The sequence below is a fragment of the Azolla caroliniana genome, unplaced genomic scaffold (assembly GCF_043228905.1).
Source record: "Azolla caroliniana isolate FFs.n. ecotype wild unplaced genomic scaffold, voAzoCaro1.0.p SCAF_5, whole genome shotgun sequence".
Lineage (NCBI taxonomy): Eukaryota > Viridiplantae > Streptophyta > Polypodiopsida > Salviniales > Salviniaceae > Azolla > Azolla caroliniana.
This window is the reverse complement of record NW_028230440.1, coordinates 746,253-763,826: the sequence shown is the minus strand read 5'-3', so window position 1 is coordinate 763,826 and position 17,574 is coordinate 746,253. Positions and strand designations below refer to the sequence as shown.

General features: G+C 35.5%; 1 protein-coding gene across 2 annotated transcripts; it reads right to left on the bottom strand.

Moving 5' to 3' along the window:
* Positions 1 to 2,283: 2,283 nt before the first annotated feature.
* Positions 2,284 to 17,328, bottom strand: LOC147863477 (protein ENHANCED DISEASE RESISTANCE 2-like). 2 transcript variants are annotated; one of them, XM_087319244.1, is made up of 24 exons: positions 17,242 to 17,328; positions 16,144 to 16,229; positions 15,785 to 16,039; positions 15,299 to 15,373; positions 15,113 to 15,166; positions 14,952 to 15,017; positions 14,772 to 14,821; positions 14,610 to 14,680; positions 14,407 to 14,529; positions 14,242 to 14,276; positions 13,885 to 13,985; positions 13,707 to 13,802; positions 12,684 to 12,748; positions 10,745 to 10,816; positions 10,454 to 10,621; positions 9,812 to 10,032; positions 8,599 to 8,656; positions 8,353 to 8,528; positions 6,829 to 6,930; positions 6,191 to 6,238; positions 4,248 to 4,391; positions 3,582 to 3,677; positions 3,042 to 3,143; positions 2,284 to 2,734 (listed from the first exon to the last, which is right to left on the bottom strand). In XM_087319244.1, the coding sequence occupies exons 2-24, from the start codon at positions 16,144 to 16,146 to the stop codon at positions 2,633 to 2,635; spliced, it is 2,283 nt and encodes a 760-aa protein (XP_087175370.1). In that variant the 5' UTR covers positions 16,147 to 16,229; positions 17,242 to 17,328; the 3' UTR covers positions 2,284 to 2,632. The 2 variants fall into 2 exon arrangements, with proteins under 2 accessions (XP_087175370.1, XP_087175371.1); XM_087319245.1 differs by having other exon boundaries at positions 17,090 to 17,250.
* Positions 17,329 to 17,574: the final 246 nt, after the last annotated feature.

The window sequence follows — 17,574 nt, the reverse complement described above, 5'->3', positions numbered from 1 at the left end:
CTCATTACAAGCACCTTGTGGCCTGTTGACCGGCTCTAAAGCTTCAATCTTACCACACTATTCCCGATAATCACCTGCAAAAACAAGCCAAAACACATCTCAAACTTCAAGGAGATAGATCTTCTGAGCAAACAAGCAAATCACATGCCAAAATAGTATAAAATAACTATAATATCTTTAAGAACAATGGAGAAGATATAACTAAAATAGCATACAACAAATGACATTTTGGTAAGTACATTGAAGAAAAAATGGCATTTTGGTAACTACAAGATGATATGATTTCACTCAGACGGAAGTTACAAGTAAACTTAGACACACACAGAAATAAAATGAGTAGCACACGATTTACGTGGAAAACCTTGATTTCAAGGAAAAACCACGGGAACAGAAATTTCCATTATGAGGTAAAACAAAACACAATCACGGAATGATAGAACCTGATCTGGTCGGAGTGTGCTCTGAAACCACGATTTCAACCGAGTGCACCAAACCCTAACTCGTAGGTATCTATACCTTTCGAAGCTTCCCAAGCTTCTCAGTTTTGTCACTCTTCCTTTCTGTTGCTCTCTTCGTTCTTCCTCTCACACAGCTTCTGAGCTATGGCACCCGCACAACCACTACTATATTTTTTACTCTCAGTTGTTCTCTATATCGCTCTTTTCTTGCAATAGATATTCTTATACAACTCACGCGCTCACTTTTTCACTTGAGTATACTTTCACGCTTTTTCTCACCGTTTTTACTCTCAGTGAGTTATCCCACATACAAACGTAGCTAGTTCCACTCTTACTATATATACTGGCCCATCTCATATACACAATTAAGAACACACACACATTTATCCAAACTTCTATTAGGCCGACTCCCATTCGATTGAAATACCATTTTGGTTTTCGACCGATTTCGGAGTCGGCTTCCCAACTGATTTCGACTAGCCGACTCCCCCGAAAGGGAGGGACTATCTACATAACACAAGAGAAGGTGTGACAATAAGGTTGTATTCCTCTGGGTATCTATGAGCTTCTCATCTCAAATTGAAGCAAGATAGGCGACAAAGCCAATATTCATCAAAATGGCTATCCATGAACTTCTCATCTCAAATTGAAGCGAGATAGGCGATAAAGCCAATATTCATCAAAATGCCTATCCATGAACTTCTCATCTCAAATTGAAGCGAGATAGGCGATAAAGCCAATATTCATCAAAATGCCAAAATGTTATAAAGAACAAAGCCATGTGCAATGGAACTTACATGACAGGGCGTTAAATATTTTGTTTTGACTTTTGAGTTTAATTTAGGTCTAGAGAGAGTTATTTTACCAAAGATCCTAAATGAGAAGTCCCAACTCCTTACTTCTCATTATAATCAATGATATCTTTGCCACGCTAATTAGATATAAGGTGAGTGTCATTAATATGAAAGATCTTCCCCTTTCTTCTTGTATAATTTAGTATTCATGTCGCATTACGTTGGAGCAAAACTTAGTTTTACGCACAATGTGAATTTGCATTGCAGAATTACTATACATTCTACATTTGAAACTCAATGAGAAGATGTGATACATGTATTTAATACATCAGCTTGAAACACACTAGGAGCTTGGTCAATTAATAGCTAAACTAGATACATTACATAGCACATGAGTTTAAGAAATGTTTGTGGAAGTTGGAGCTCCAAGTGGTTGGTTACATGATGTTGAGTTGATGTTAGCATACTTGTTTTAGTGCCAATACATATGGCCTCACTCTTAAATGCTACTATTCTCCATCACCAAACCCATTCATGGCAATGAGTTATTACAAGTAATTTACAACCATTGAACTTTTGACGCTAAGAATTTATTTCTTTAAAAGTATTGTGAATGCACTTCTTGGTTCTAGCCTTAGGATTTTTAACAAATGCGTGTGTTAGAAATGATGGAGCTCTCAATTGGAACTCATAAAATATTGTTGAAACTAAGAACAAGGGCATCTCAACAAAGTATGCACAACAAACAAAATCCATAAAATGATCTTATTGTCTCATATAAATTAGCTAGTCCTTCATTTAACCATAAAAACTAGGAGGATAGCCAATGTGATCAACCACGATAAACATGGAATAATGTCGTATGAAAGCAACTTATGGTAATGGATTATGGCTTATGTTGCATCGACTATTTAGTAATATAGCAACTTATTTACAGTTATGGATTACATCTTATGTTATATCAACCATCTAGTTATATTGCAATTTTCTTGCAAAAGTTTGCAAGCAAGCATCACATACCAATATTGGTCTTGGGAAAAATTAAGAATCTAAAGATCTTCCATTGTTTATTTTCGATTTAGATGTGTTTTTTATCTTGTGTTTGTTACCTATTACTTTAGAAGCTAGAACTATCAACTTGAAGTGATAACAATTATGAAAATTCTCTGAGAGAAATAAACCATTAGTATAGATTTATTGTGGAGTACATTACTCACTCTTTTGAATGATTTCATGAAGAGTTTGTCTCGCATTTATCTTAGGCACCATTGAGAACCTAGAATGTCATAGACGTGAAGATTTATGTGACAAATAATCTTTATATCGATTATCAACTGAATGCATAGTGAGAAATACAACAAGATTTTTGTGTTGGGAGTGTTATGTCATGGTGTCAATGTATGGAGTTGCATCATCTAGTTCAATACGAATGGCTCGTGTTGTGCCAAGAAGATATTCAGGAAGTTCTGATTCATTTGCTCCCTGTCCAATTAGAGAAATGTGATTAGTTTTCATTATTCAACAATGCACTCCAGTATGTTTCTACAAAATGATTAGTTCACATTATTTAATAATGCACTTCAATATGCGTCTGCAATAACCACTTCAACTATGCATTGCACTTCAATATGCTCACAATAATAACAACTTCAATCACACACTGAAACATGCTTCTACAATACCAACTGCAAGTATGCACTTCATTAAGTAATACAATAATAAGTTCAACTTCTACAATAACGATTTCAAATACAAACGTATAGAGATTTGAGGAAAGTAAGTATAGCACCTCAATTACGATAGCCATGTCTACCACAAGGCTTGTAATATGTCCCAAAACAAGATTAATGATGGCTCTTGCCACAGAAGATGATCCGATATCCACGTCAATCTATAAAAGGGCAATTATAATTTGAAGATTTCTTACTTTTAAACAGTTGAAATAGACAAATTTAATGGGCAAGCACTATGCTGCATGTGCTAGAGATCATGTATCATACTATGTATGCCTCATCTAAATTGCATATGCTAATGAGATTGTGTCATATAATATACCTCATAAATACTTTATTTTTACAAAGTTTAATAATTTATATGTATGTTGCATGTGGAATAACTTTTCTCCCTTATTAGTTATCTAGGATCTGTGAAGTACTCAAAATTTCAAGATTTTAAATACCAACGTATGTATGTGCTTGATATATGCATTTGTTAGCAGTGACATAACGGAAAACTATAAATCTAATAATATCCAAATGAAAAACATTCAGGCAGAATTTATGTTCTTTCAAAAAATGTTTTCAACACACAAACGCAATGACAAGGTTACCTCCAAAAAATTCTGCTGACGGAGATAGGAGCAAGTCACAGCTTTTCCAAGTATGCATGCCTTTGTGCCAACAGCACGCTTCACAAGCCAATAACCCTACCAACAAGATTACCAAAGTTAGATCTTTGCCCTCCAGTTTAATCTTCTAAAATCTTAGCTCATTCATTTCTTGTGTGTGATCTGATAGAGTTCTTTGATGGATTTGAAGTAGGTGTTACTCAAGTCGCATATGGTACATGCCAAACGTGTTTATAAGTTGCCTATTCAAACCGTTGTCTAGATTACGTCATGAATATTGCTAATTTCTTCTGATCAGCTATATCTGAAAAGTGTTCTGTATTAAGTGTGGATGAATTTTATTTCAAAGTTTATATTGATATTGAGGTGCATATAACAAATTTCTTCATTCAACCTGAAGAAAATGAAACTTCTTGAGAAATTTTGAGGATTTGAAATAGAAAACGACCCCCACTTAACCATTGTTTTCTAAATGCACCCAAGTTTCATTTATTTGAGGAAACCCCATGTTATTTCATTTCCCCAAAATGCCAGTAACTACTTTTTACTGAAAAACAAATACTCTCACACTGAGGGAAACTCTTAAGTTGCCCTTCCATACAATAATACAAATTCATAGCCAAGCTATAAGATAGGGCAAATGCTTACCTCAACAATTCGAGGAATCAGCTTGAAGCGGGAATCTCGAAAAGCATCAGAACCATTTACAAACCTGTCTAGCAAAGACCCTTTTGTGATTGGCCTATCAGCTCCAAAATAGAATATCAAGCTGTAATTTGGATCAGCTGGAACCTGTGTGGTTTTTATTCAATTGATAATAAGAAACCACATTAAAAACATAGATTTTGATTCATCAACATAATTTCCTTGCCAATTACTAGGGAACTATATTCAGCATCACAATAGAAACCAGGGTTAATAAACAGAGTGTGGCCTCAACCGTTTTCTTAGGTTATCCACTATAAAAGAAACTTATGTAGTGCAAATCGTGTACATGTTAGTAGTGCTAAATATGTGCACTGATCAAGTTTGCAGTTCATCTTACTGACATAGTGAGAGAAAAATTGACAGTACTCCATCTACACTTAGTGCTCTCTCTCTCTCTCTCTCTCTCTATATATATATATATATATATATATATATACCAGTTGCAAATTGATTTTACTAATGTTCTGTTAGAGAACCATGAGTGGGCAAGAAGCAGAGCATAGATATACCAATCTTCACAAAGATGATAAATAAAAAAGAATGACTGACCACCTCCTTTGCCCAGATAATTCCATCTATAAAAATCATCCATGTACAGCCATGGTCATGGATCCCAAGTTCAATGTTATATAAATGTTTTCAAAAGGCAAAAATTGTTGGGATTAAAGGCCCTTCAGCTTTCTCTAACTAAACTAGAAAAACGTTTTTATATCATTTAATATTTTCTAATTTTTTGAAGTTGTACAGTCTCGTTTTCAGAACTGTACTAAAACATCTAAAAGAATATTTTGTAATTTGAATGGGATTCTTGGACAAGATTCTCACTCAGCATTAAATAGGTATTTATGAGACCGTGACTTAGCTGTTCCATCAGCATTTAAAATAGCATATTGTATGTATCTTGGATACCACACAGAAATAGAAATGCATTAAGAAATAGAAACCTTGCTTAGATGACCTGAAATAAAGAGGAAAAACTCATTTCGATAATCGTTTATTGAAGGAAACTGTGGAAAATAGGCAGGCAGCATTCTTGATGTACAAGAATATTGTGGATTGGACGGGGAGGGGAGGGGGGGGGGGGTTGGTATTGGCCTAGTGGTTCCAGAACTTTAAAGCATTCTCCAAATATTAGAATAAAATGACGAATTACAAGTTGTAGTCGCCAAACATAAGTTAAATACTGTGAGAAACTTGAAAGATTACCTTGTTTTCTGTACTTTTAGGTTTCATAATCTGTAAATTTACCAAACCATTTAAATTGAGTCCATGAAATTCCTTACTATTTACCCTGTGTGACAATAGTCCTCAATGGCTGAAGAACTGGGCCACCATTAAGAGAAAACGGTTATGGATAGAATGTTGGAGATGCTTTGGTTAAGACTACTGGTGGCCATGAGATAAGCGCAAAAGCACAATGAGAAGTTTTTCGGGGCTCCAACCAATCATGTTTTCTTGCCATAAGATGGGTTACTGAAAACTAGAATTTCATAGAGCTTCAAGACAGAGCAATGGGTTGATTAAGGTGCATCATGCATGCAAAGCTTTTCAGTTTTGTAAATATCACTTCGGTAAAGTTTTTTCATTGTAGATCTTGTATCTAAGAGAGAATTGTGGTGGTTGAAGATATCCCATGAGATTCATCCAAATTTTTGCAAATAACTCTCTAATTAGCTGGGGTTTTAATTGGTATTTCTTGCCACAATCATTCAAAGAAGAATAAAGCTAGAAACCTAAATAATCAAATGGAAACTCAAGAATAAATAACCAGTCTTGCGAATCCAATAAAAAATGACTACATCAGTGCTGCTTAAGAACATAAGAAAAACAATGAGAAATGCCATGCTCAATTTATGAGCCAGAAGTTCAAAATGATTGCTTGCCTGTAAATTGATAACGAGAATGAAGGGAAGTTTCTGTCCTGCTTCAGACTGTCACAAAAGATGATAGATTAATCATGTATTTGCATGATATTCACGGATTTGTTTGCAGCATTATTACCTAACATCACTAAAATAAAATCACTGAAGAAATAATTTTGCCCTGTTGTAAAATGAAATTATTGAAAACATTACAAAGCTAATAGAGGCTAATACCTTTTCTACATAACCTATTAGGTAAATCCCTAACCATAATGTCCACTCCCAGAAGGAATAGGAGAAGCCACATTAGGAACCAATGAGCTCCATCTACACAGCCTATGTATGGCAGCTTCGTTTTTTGAGATATAACACAAGTTTCTATTGCATCTACGCATTCCTCTTCTATTTTGGATTCATCATTAATTATGTCATTAGTGTTAATATCGTGAAAAAGTTATTCCTAATTTTCAACTGTCAATAGATCATAGCACTTCTATTGCTGCCACCATACTTTATACTTAAGATGACATTGACCAGACATAAATGTAATCTGGATATACCATTAACACAATAATATGTTCACTCCTTATCCTAGGGCCAACTGCAATAGATGGGATGCATAATGACAAATTTCAAAAAGTATAAGATGACAGAGTCACCTGAACAAGATAATTTCTATTTGTTGCAATCAAATCTATCTTATTCTCAGACCGAAACCAATCAACAGCAAGAAGCTTCAATAACGGCTTGCCACCAGAAATCTGCACATGTAAATATTGCAGAAGTTATACATATATCTAAAATGCTCACGTTCATAACATACTTATTTCAATTCTACTTGCTGAAGCAATGGACAAACCTCTAAATTTGTACATTACTGTACAGTATGAATATTCAGCAACTAGTCCATGTTACATAGTTCTGACTCAAAACCATTGTAAGAAATTGAGATACAGAATGTTCAAAAGTAGAGAATGTTCAAAAGCCAGAAAATAATCCATAGGAAAGGATATTGAGTTATAAGAATTCTTTAGGAAACAGATTCTTGCTGAAGACACTGCTTTTATGGCTCTCTAACATTCTGGTACTGGTAATCCAAGAGTTAGACAAATATTTGGATACAGTTAGATGGTGATGAGCATTTACCTTTACATTTGGACCAGTTATATTGGTATTTTTGGATCAGAAACTATTTCTTGAGGTTCAAACTAATAATGTCTATGTGATCATGCTTGGTTACCCAATAAAATGTCAAGATAATAATGACAAGGATTTCTGAGGCCTATCAGAAATCGTTTTTTGGGGGGGCGGGGGGGGATCTGTTCATGGAGGATAAGTGCATAGCCATCAATGCCAGCTAAATTGGGAATCATCAACAATCCATTCTATATTCTAATTTCTACAGAATTTTGCAGGAGGGAAGAATTTAGCAGCCCCTCAGTACTATGGTTTCGCCATCTATTTCCTTCCTTGTGTCCTCAATGTACAACACGATATTGTCGGGTTGATCTTCAAATAAAAATGGCTTAGCTTTTTTGTTTGTGGACCTGCAATTTTCTAGCTCTATTCAATTTTGTGATCCATTATATCATAATGTGTGTGAAAGATTTGTATCCATATAAGAAGAGATAATGATAAATCCAACATGTGACATGTAAAAAGAGGGCCTTTAAGTGGCTCATCTTCCAACCAAGAGGCATTGTGGGGATGATCCATGTTTTTTCGTTATAACATTTAATGATAGATCACTCTATTCCTTTTTCCAATTTGGTCATGTTCAGGTGTGGAATCCAACCCATCTTGGAACAGATGCAGTGTGATTAGATGCATTCTTGCATTTCAGCATACCAATAATGATTATCTCCACAATGAACCAGCTATTCTGATGACTTAAGTGCAAATCTTCAATACCTTTGCTTTGGAAGGTCTCAAATCTGTTGGATACTGAATTGTCTAATATGGTTGTCTATATGAAATGTGTGTACACTAAATAGCGCACAAGCATGATATGCATGGTCAAAGTAACCACACACACCTACTACGGAAAATCAAGTTAATATCCCAGGAAGGTCTTTAACAATGTTGTTTTGCATCACATTCCAATGTGTACGCAACACCATATGCACCAGATATCATAGAAATGATATGTAAATGGATACACAAAATATATATACTTGCACTACCTTCATATAGTCCTTCAGGTATGACTGTCCACGAACCATAAATTCACTTCCTCCAGGATCCATCCAACAACTAGAGTCTTTAACTGTGATAGCTTGAGACAACGATCCCTTGAACTGACTCAAATTTATGTCCACGCAATTGGCACCAGAAACCAGTTCGCTTGCCTCAGCTATTGCTGTATAACAGGAGTAAAGACTATAAATACAAATACACAGCAAGAGAATGAGGTGTAAATACACAATTACCATGTGGCGTAAGAGCCATTAGAGCACGAGTTGTTGCTTTGAACTTATGGCTTGCTGGCTGTAACGGAAGCAAACCATTTTTATCATAAATGCAACAATATTTAACTATAAATGACATGTACAATAAATCAATAAAGAGATGGTTAAACAATTTATATTGGCATCAGAATGTGGTCTCATTGCTTCTGAAGTCAACTTGTATTCAGTAGATAAGAAAGATGCTGCATTAACATCTCCAAAATAGATGTCAACAGATAGAAATTTCAGTAATATGACCGAAAATAATTAAGTTCCGAAACTGGACTACAGTTCAGACTGCAATATTTGGATATGGAATTTGGAAACTTTATCAGATTACAGACAGATGACATGGGCCAATGATCCATTATCAATTGTACTTTTTACATGTCACCAAATGAGTAAAGTGCTCATCCTACCAATTTATCCACATCATATGGGGTTATAGACTGTATGGCAGTTGAAGAACAGCTTGAAATTAAAGGTATCAATCTCTTAGAAGGTTTCAAATTTCTTTTAGCATGGATTGGAAATGGGCTTGGCTATTCTTGTTGGAGATCAGTAGACACTACAATTTACTAAGAGACAGAAGGTCAGCTGGATATCCATCAAGATAAGATCCTAAAATATTCGAGTAGAAGCACCAGGACAACAAATCTATTATGCACATCCACTTGTGTCACAAGGATGGTAGCTGTGGACAAAGGATGAAAATGAACATTCACTCAGCCTATCTGGGCTAGCCCAGATATCTGCAGCAATAAATGTGCATAAATTAATAGCCACTCAAATATCTACTTGTGCCAGACAGTGCTTACAATAAAGTCTTCATGGATGGGAAGCTACTGATTGCTTCGTGCTCCTATCACATGGAATACATTCACATTTCAAGAAACATTAATGTCCAATATATGCTCCTATCACATGGAATACATTCACTACAGTAAAAAAATCTAGACTCTTGCCCAAACTAGGATTGAAGCTCCTCTAACAACTGTCCAATATATGCAGCTTAGGTTCTATAAGGTTACATCGGGATAATGTTCCACTGAAAATTCCTGATAAGCCAAAGGAGATCCTATAATTTAAAAAGCTCTGAGGTCAGAAAAGAAGCGACAGGACGCTGTATGAGATGCTAAGAGTATAAAATTATCATACCATATTACAATATCAAGCATACAGTGTGTATAGCAACCTTTTCTAGTTTTTCCACCTCATGGCCACCTTCTCCTTCATCATCTTCTTCTTCCTCCTCTTCGGGATCTTCTGCTGCTAATGCATCATAGAACTCCTCGATTGTACCATCTGAAGACGCCATTGACTCCATAAAGTCCCTCGAAACTTTTACTTGTTTTCCATCATCTGTGGATCTAGTGGTATCAGGAATAGAATTCGATGCAAAATAATCCCTCAGACCTGGATTATCATCATGTAAGAGATAAGTTCAAATGAAAATGATCAAGGGTACCTCAGCAGACTGATAGTTATAATCTTGAAAGTAGAAACAGAATGTGTCGATGATATCGTAAAGGCTTAAATATGTTCTAGAACTCCAAGCTTCAATAAAAATGTCTTGTACTTGAAGTATGGTATGGTTACACACCTAACCAGTAGAGTATAGATTAAAACCGGGTCTAAATGGATAAAACTGTTTTTTTTTCTCGTGCAGTTTAGAGACTCAAAGGTTACATGCACCCATCAAGGATGTTACACCAGGTATGGCCATTAAGGATGTTGCACATATCCCATTCACTTGGTATATATGGGAGTTCACTCACTAAAGTACATCAATAAAGAAAATAAGTCAATTATACTTTTAGATAGAAGAAATCATTACCAGCTACTTGACAAAGAATAACATAAGGTATAGTTTTATCCAATTTAGCATAGTTCATTCTACTCCATCGCCCCCATCCAGTTTTTCGTATCTCCATAGTTTGAGTTACAAGTGATCTTGAATTACCAGACCTATTGAATGGAAGAGGCTTGATTTCCCAAATAGTTGCTGCAACATATAAAAGTCCAAAGTCAATATGTTAATCAATTTATTCACACCCTGAGGCTCCTTGATGAGCTTCTGTACTACAACAAAATAGAAGGGAAAATGTTGACACAAAGAAACACTCACGATTCAACTTTATCCGTTGAAAGCCAGATTTCTTTGCAAATTTTGATTTTGGTGGTGACTCCAGAATAATGGCTTGAATTCACATGAAATTCACGATCATTCATAATCTTATATCGGCAGTTTAAAGGAAGGTCAGCATCAATCATCAGACTCATGCACATGAAGTTTTTTGAATGAACACTGAATAAAACAGTACAGTATTGGAAGTAAATGATCTAAATGTGAATTGATATACTGCCCCGTTTGAAGCTCTCCTGTACAAATCTACTTGTTACTTTTCCACTTAAAAATTCATTTGGAACAACAAACAATTACTCCTTTCAATGGGAGTTATTTGTCTACATCTTATTCACAGCTTTCTCCTCTATTTATGTGCCACTTCATATTTTATTCAAATTGTTCATAATATACAAAATTCCACCTTTGAAATCAGACTGAAGCAATAATGATGATATGAGAACCTCCACTCTGTACATATGTAGGATGGCATTCCAAATTACAAAGTATAAACACACTAACCCATTCCAATATAGCATGGATTGTCCACACTTGAACATGACTAAAGTGAAAAAGAACAGAGTGATCTGAGCCAATATAATTAACTTGGATAATGAACAAACATGGATCAGACCCACAACATCTTTTGATTGCAAGATAGCCAACTATAAAGCAGTTCTGGTAGACACATAAGGTAGATTTATAACGAGGCCTTATAAGGATACACATCTATCTCATGTGCTCCATAGAGTTGTGGGGTAGCTCAGGACCTCTTCATAATAATTAGAAATGAGATATACAGATATGCATGCAAAACTATGGATGATCAGATTTGCCTATTGTGCCATCGAAGGGTGGAATTGGAAGAACACGTCTACCATTGTACTACTTATGAAAGAATAGCGAGATATGACTGCCTCTTTAAATAAGGTTCTGGCCAACGACACAAGGAATTGAAATACAAAGACCAACAGTTCTAATGACTATTCCTGCTGAAACTCAAGAGACAGAGAGCGAAGTTGTTGGACAACAACACAACGAGCTCATCAACAGAGACCATGTCCATCACTCCTCATGCTACAAGTCCATAAAGAACATCAGAAGTGGGGTGTCTGAAACAAGACACTCCAAATCAGTTACAATAGATCATACAATATCAATGTGTCATTAAGGTAGGCCATGAACATTTGGGCCACAGTCATATCACCCTTGACATCGACAAAGAAATTCCATTATCTGTGAAATTTGAATTGAGCCCCCAATTGCTCAAGACTTCGATCAACGAACAGATATGTTGGAGATATTCCAAAATAAAGTTTCAGTATATCTAATTTCAGAACTTTAAGTTCTTAGATATGTAGATACTTTAGTGCCCAATGTTTTGTTATATTTATTTTGCTTTTCTCTCAAAGATGACAAAACATTTTAAGATGTAATCTTATGTTCGGACTTGCGGGGCATTTTGGCCTCTTTCTTCCCTTTTTTGGAAGATAATCCTCCACTCAAGCATATATAGAAGTATCTTTGCACCAAATCTGACAAGATAGTTCGGGAAATGTTCTTTCAAAAATAATAAATAGATTACAAAACTTAATTTTAAAAAAGAATCACTCATAAATCAAAAGTTAAGATTCTCCATAAACTAATTAACAGTTTGCAGCTTATATTTTAATAATGTCCTTTGGTAAGCTAAGTACGCCAAGATTAGAAGGTTGAATAACAGTGTCAAGATTAGAAGGTTGAATAACAGTGTCATTAACTAGCTGTGATATTCCCCTTTTTATTATATTCAAACTTTAATATGCCCACTAACTACCTCCCATCATGTAATACAAAGAGATTCTAACATGAAATATGTCATATATCAGAAAAGTTACAATGCAGACATTGAAATTAGTCAAACATGAAGACAAAATAAGTAAACAATTAGCCAATGTCTTACAATATGAATTGTCTGGATCACGACGCCATGTGCGTGAAAATACAAAATCCTGCTTGCGATTCCTCCTGAAGAGATTGAAATCATTGATTAAAAGCAAAATAAAGAGCATAATATATTGAGATTCTAACATACATTACTAGCATCAGGATAAAGGAGAGGAGGATTTGTATAGCTGTCATCAGTAGACTATTACATTCCCTAGTGTCTGACACATTTTCTGAAACCTATGCATTTTGTATAGTTCCTTACTGTAACATAGCATCATCTTAAAAAAACGGAGATAACTTGTAGACAGTTTGGTTAATTCGAAGAACCACGAATAAATCTCATCCATGAATTCTGGTTCTGTTCTTGTTACCCATGCTTGACTGGTGTTAAACACCATCACTTTAGTTTTATCCATGTTTGTTGACAAACTGTTGTCCTTAAAAAATAGTTTTAAGCCGTTTAGTTGTCTTTGTAGTCCATCCAGAGATTCAGCATTCAGCACAATATCATCAGCATATATTAATATGTGTATAGATATACCCACTAGGCATGTTCCCAAACCCCCAAATCTCTACATGTATGTAATATGATACCTCATCTATATAGAGACCGAAGAGAGTGGCTGATAGTGGGCATCCTTGTTTTACTCCCGATTGAGCTAGCCACAGCCTGTAACAAACCATTGGGAGACCACACTTTTCCTAACACATTCATACAGTGCATAGATCCCCCATTGCACATCTATAGGAACATCAAGGGCTTCTAGCTGTTGCATAAGCTGAGCATGTGGCACAATGTCAAAAGCTTTTCTGAAATCCACTAAGCAGCAATAAATCGTCCTATTATGGGCTCTGCCCTCCTTGATAAGGGCTCGGAGGGTCAATATGTGATCGGAGAGAGATATGGTTACTTGTGCATCAGAGAAAGAAGAGAAAAAGAACCCAAAAACAAACACTAAAAGCCAGCAAACCATAATAAAAAATAAAAATGAAAGAGAAAGAAACACTAAAAACACCTAGAGAGAGAGACACAGACCATCTTAAATACTTGAGATCAAAAGTTCCATGCCATAGATCACAGTGACCATCAACTGCTTCGATGAGATTCAAGTCACCAGTCAAAACATCCCACCTATCATATCGAGCGTAAAAATCTCTATCATATTTTCTGTGAAAGAGAAATCTAGAATGTTTTCACATGTTTCCATTCTTACCCTTTACGATATGTATTTTTGGTATCCATAAGCATTTCAAATACGACATTTGAAGAAGCTTCTATAACTCCAACAGCTTTCAGTATCACTAATTTTTCTGCCTGCACACATCATATAAACATTAACTTTAGATAATCGACCAAAATAAATAGCAATAAAATAGTGAAAGGGTGATGATATAGACACCTAGACATTCAAACTTAAGGGATAACAATGTTTTAGGCTAAAATGACCAATGAGACAGTAAATGAAACTGATGTAGATAAGAGAACTATGGACTCTTATTTTACTATCTTACACACGCATAAAATGTAAAGGAATGGGAATAATGTATACCAGAAGCTATCAAGGTCTTACCATATATGCAGACACATCCTCAAGTATGCGTATACCTACAAAAGTCACTCCCAAAAAATATTACCACAGTAGAAAAGACACTTAAATGTGTTCCATGCTGAATTCAAAATATCCACATGAACTGATGACAAAACAAGTGGCAGCACTTAAAAGTTAGATATACACCATTGACTAAACGCACACAATTCCACTGGCGTTCATCTTTAGAGTCAGTATCTTCCAACTTATACACATCTGATCCAAGTATTTGCGAACATTTTGTCCCCTTCCCGAGCAAGTTATCAGAACCTAGGTCAAAGGTAAATTATAATTGCATAACCAAATCAAGAGCTTTGTAATTAAAAAACTATCTTTGGATATAGTATTACCGATCATGATAAGATTTGTTAAATCCCTAGCATAACGACGTACACGTGGTCGATGTCCAGTCAATTTAAACCTTTCGTGAGCCAACATAGTGAAATATTATCAATCTGCAACATAAATCATACACAATCTCCATGGTTGAACAAGAAAAGGAAGAGTCTTACTCATTTGTATCATCAACCAGTTTGTGGCCACTGCGGGAATATATTCCTGCCTGAAAGGAGTAGGTGAATGACAAATCTTCATTTTCATTGTTTTTGAAATTACAGCTAGCCTAACAAAAAGCATCAGACGTGATTATAAAAGAGAGAGAGAGAGAGAGAAGGATTGCAACAAAGCAGTACCTCCTCCTTTGCGTACAGAAATGCATCCCTCCATGAGCTTGCATCAAAAGCTGTTTCACAACCAATCTGTATTAAGCAGGGATTCACCACAATATAGCAATCAGGAAAATGGATAGAAGTATGTATATAGTCAAAGAAACAATCTAGAAATCAAAACTTACTTCACCCTTTACCGTTCCATCCACAGAATTCAATATCCTTGTTACATAAAGAGCCTACAAGAAAGGATGGGGCATACATCATAAATGAAACATTTAAAATTCAGGGTTCACAAGTTTATACAATCATATCAAGATAATCCCAGAAGAGTGTTTTTCTTGTTTCCAGACACTAAAAGGAGAACTTACTTTATCATCAATTTGACAGCGTCCTGCATCTTCAAACTTCAAAAATTTACCAGCAACACCTTGCCTAATTGGTTTCTGGAGAGTTAACGCACGTCACATAATAATGTGAGCATTTTCACCAATCACTGAGCGGTTAAAGTTCTTTTGAATTTGAAATAGCAATCAATTCACTACAGATTTCTATGGTGTGAATCTCAAAGTTTTTGCAACTTGTAATCACGAATTTTAGGAGTTCCAAAAGGAAACTAACAGAAATAATTGTGCATCATGTTCATACATATACAACGTCACAATAGTGTGCTAAGTGTAGAACTCAACATATCATCCATATATTTATGGAGTTAACTAAGCGAAGGTATATCAAGCATCAGCTTTGGACTCATATGTAGTCCTACGTGCCTTTAATTCTGTCCTTAGTATTTACCTTCGTACCCAACTCAAAAACTGCGGATTAGTATTAATGTGGTTTTTCTGTATTTCACTCACAGCATTCTTCAAATCTGGATCTTTCTTGAACATCTCAATGTGGCTTCCCCGTATCCTTAAGAATCGCTGATGACAATAATGATGACCTAGTCGGTTCACTCCAATATGGTACACAACTCCTTTATAAGTCTTAGGTATCCGTTCTGACTCTGATGCTGAATATGATAGCTCGCCTTTTATGCTGGAAAAGCTTTCACCATTATCTTGTTTTCCCTCAGGACCAGATCCATTTTGTTCAACTGTTTCTTTGCCGTCCTAGAAGTGCAAAATTTTAAAAAATTATTGCATACAATGATCAATGTAGAAATCAAACATTGTAGATACTGATGCAAGTCCTTTGAGAAAGAAATCAAATATACCATCGCTGTGGCCTCTTAGAACCTCTAATTCAGCTTATGGATTCCCAGAGACGGTGGAATTGGCATAAACGTTATAATGCAAGGCTCTGCAGTGAAAATTATATATTTTAAACATTCAGAGCCATAAACAGGTGAAAGTTTCCAAGAGAAGGATCAAAATACAACATTTTAAGGTAGATAATGAATGAGAAAGATTTTGATGTACAGCAGATACTGATGAAAGTTTCAAGGAGAGAATTAATTTCTTGCCCTCATAGAGCTTCTAATTCAGCCTTTTCTGCAGGAAAGCAATTTAAGAACTGAGAACTTCCCGTAAAAGCTAGAAAGAAAAGTTCCACAGTGCAAAAGATTTCGAAGCATAAACTGATCAGATGCCTTCAAGGAAGAAGAGATTGGAGTACAACATTTTGACGTGGATACTGATTATTAGAAAGTATTCAAGAAGGAGACGAAAGAAAAACATTTAGAATCACAATTTTAAGATCTTGCTTTCATCCATATCTTCAGGAAATCAATACACAATGAGGTCATCTTTGATTAATTAGTATAATCTATCTAGACGATTGATTAGGATATCATTTCAAAATCATAAACTGATTAGAAAACCTTCAATAAATAGATCATGGTACCATTTTCATAGATCGTTTTCAGCCTTCTTTGGGTCTAGCTTTTCTGCAGGAAATCAAATTGAAGTGATAGTGAACTTGTCATGAAGGCCAGAAATTAGCAAAGGATTTGAGAGAGGAAAGTATTTGCAGAGGAAAATATTCTATAAAGCCCAAAAATAAGCAAAGTATTAGCGGTTGAAAAGTTTTCATCAAATCGAAAATCAATGGATTTGCGAGGAAAAGCTTCCATAAAGGCCAGAATTAGCAAATGATTCTCGAGGAAACACTTTCATCAGAAGACAGGAATTGGCAAAGTATTTTCAGCCAGAAAATATTACCCAAATGATTAAGCACCAGAATGAAATCAATATTCCATGGATTCTCAGAGGATTCTGAATGCATCAAATATCTGGCAACAGAAAATCAAAGGAGGAGGAGGAGGAAGAAGAAGAAGAAGAAGAAGAAGAAGAAGGAAAGAACCAGAACGAACCTCTGAATAATCTTCCTCCTCCAAGAAAAGATCAGACAGTTAGCTTCACAGACATGGGACAGACATGGGACAGACATGTAAGGTCGAGGCTAATTGAATAAATGAATGGACTTCTGATGAGAGAGAGAGAGAGAGAGAGGGAGGGAGGGAGGGAGGGAGGGAGGGAGGGAGAGATCAACGAAGAAAATCTTTTACAGCGGATGCCCCTTTTACGTAGTATAATTTCCGAATAGTTTGCCTATTTTCGGACATTTTCGGACATGCCCTTGTCCTCCATTTCACTTACTTGGGGAGTCAGATTTGGAGAATTATCCAATGTTACATTAATGTATG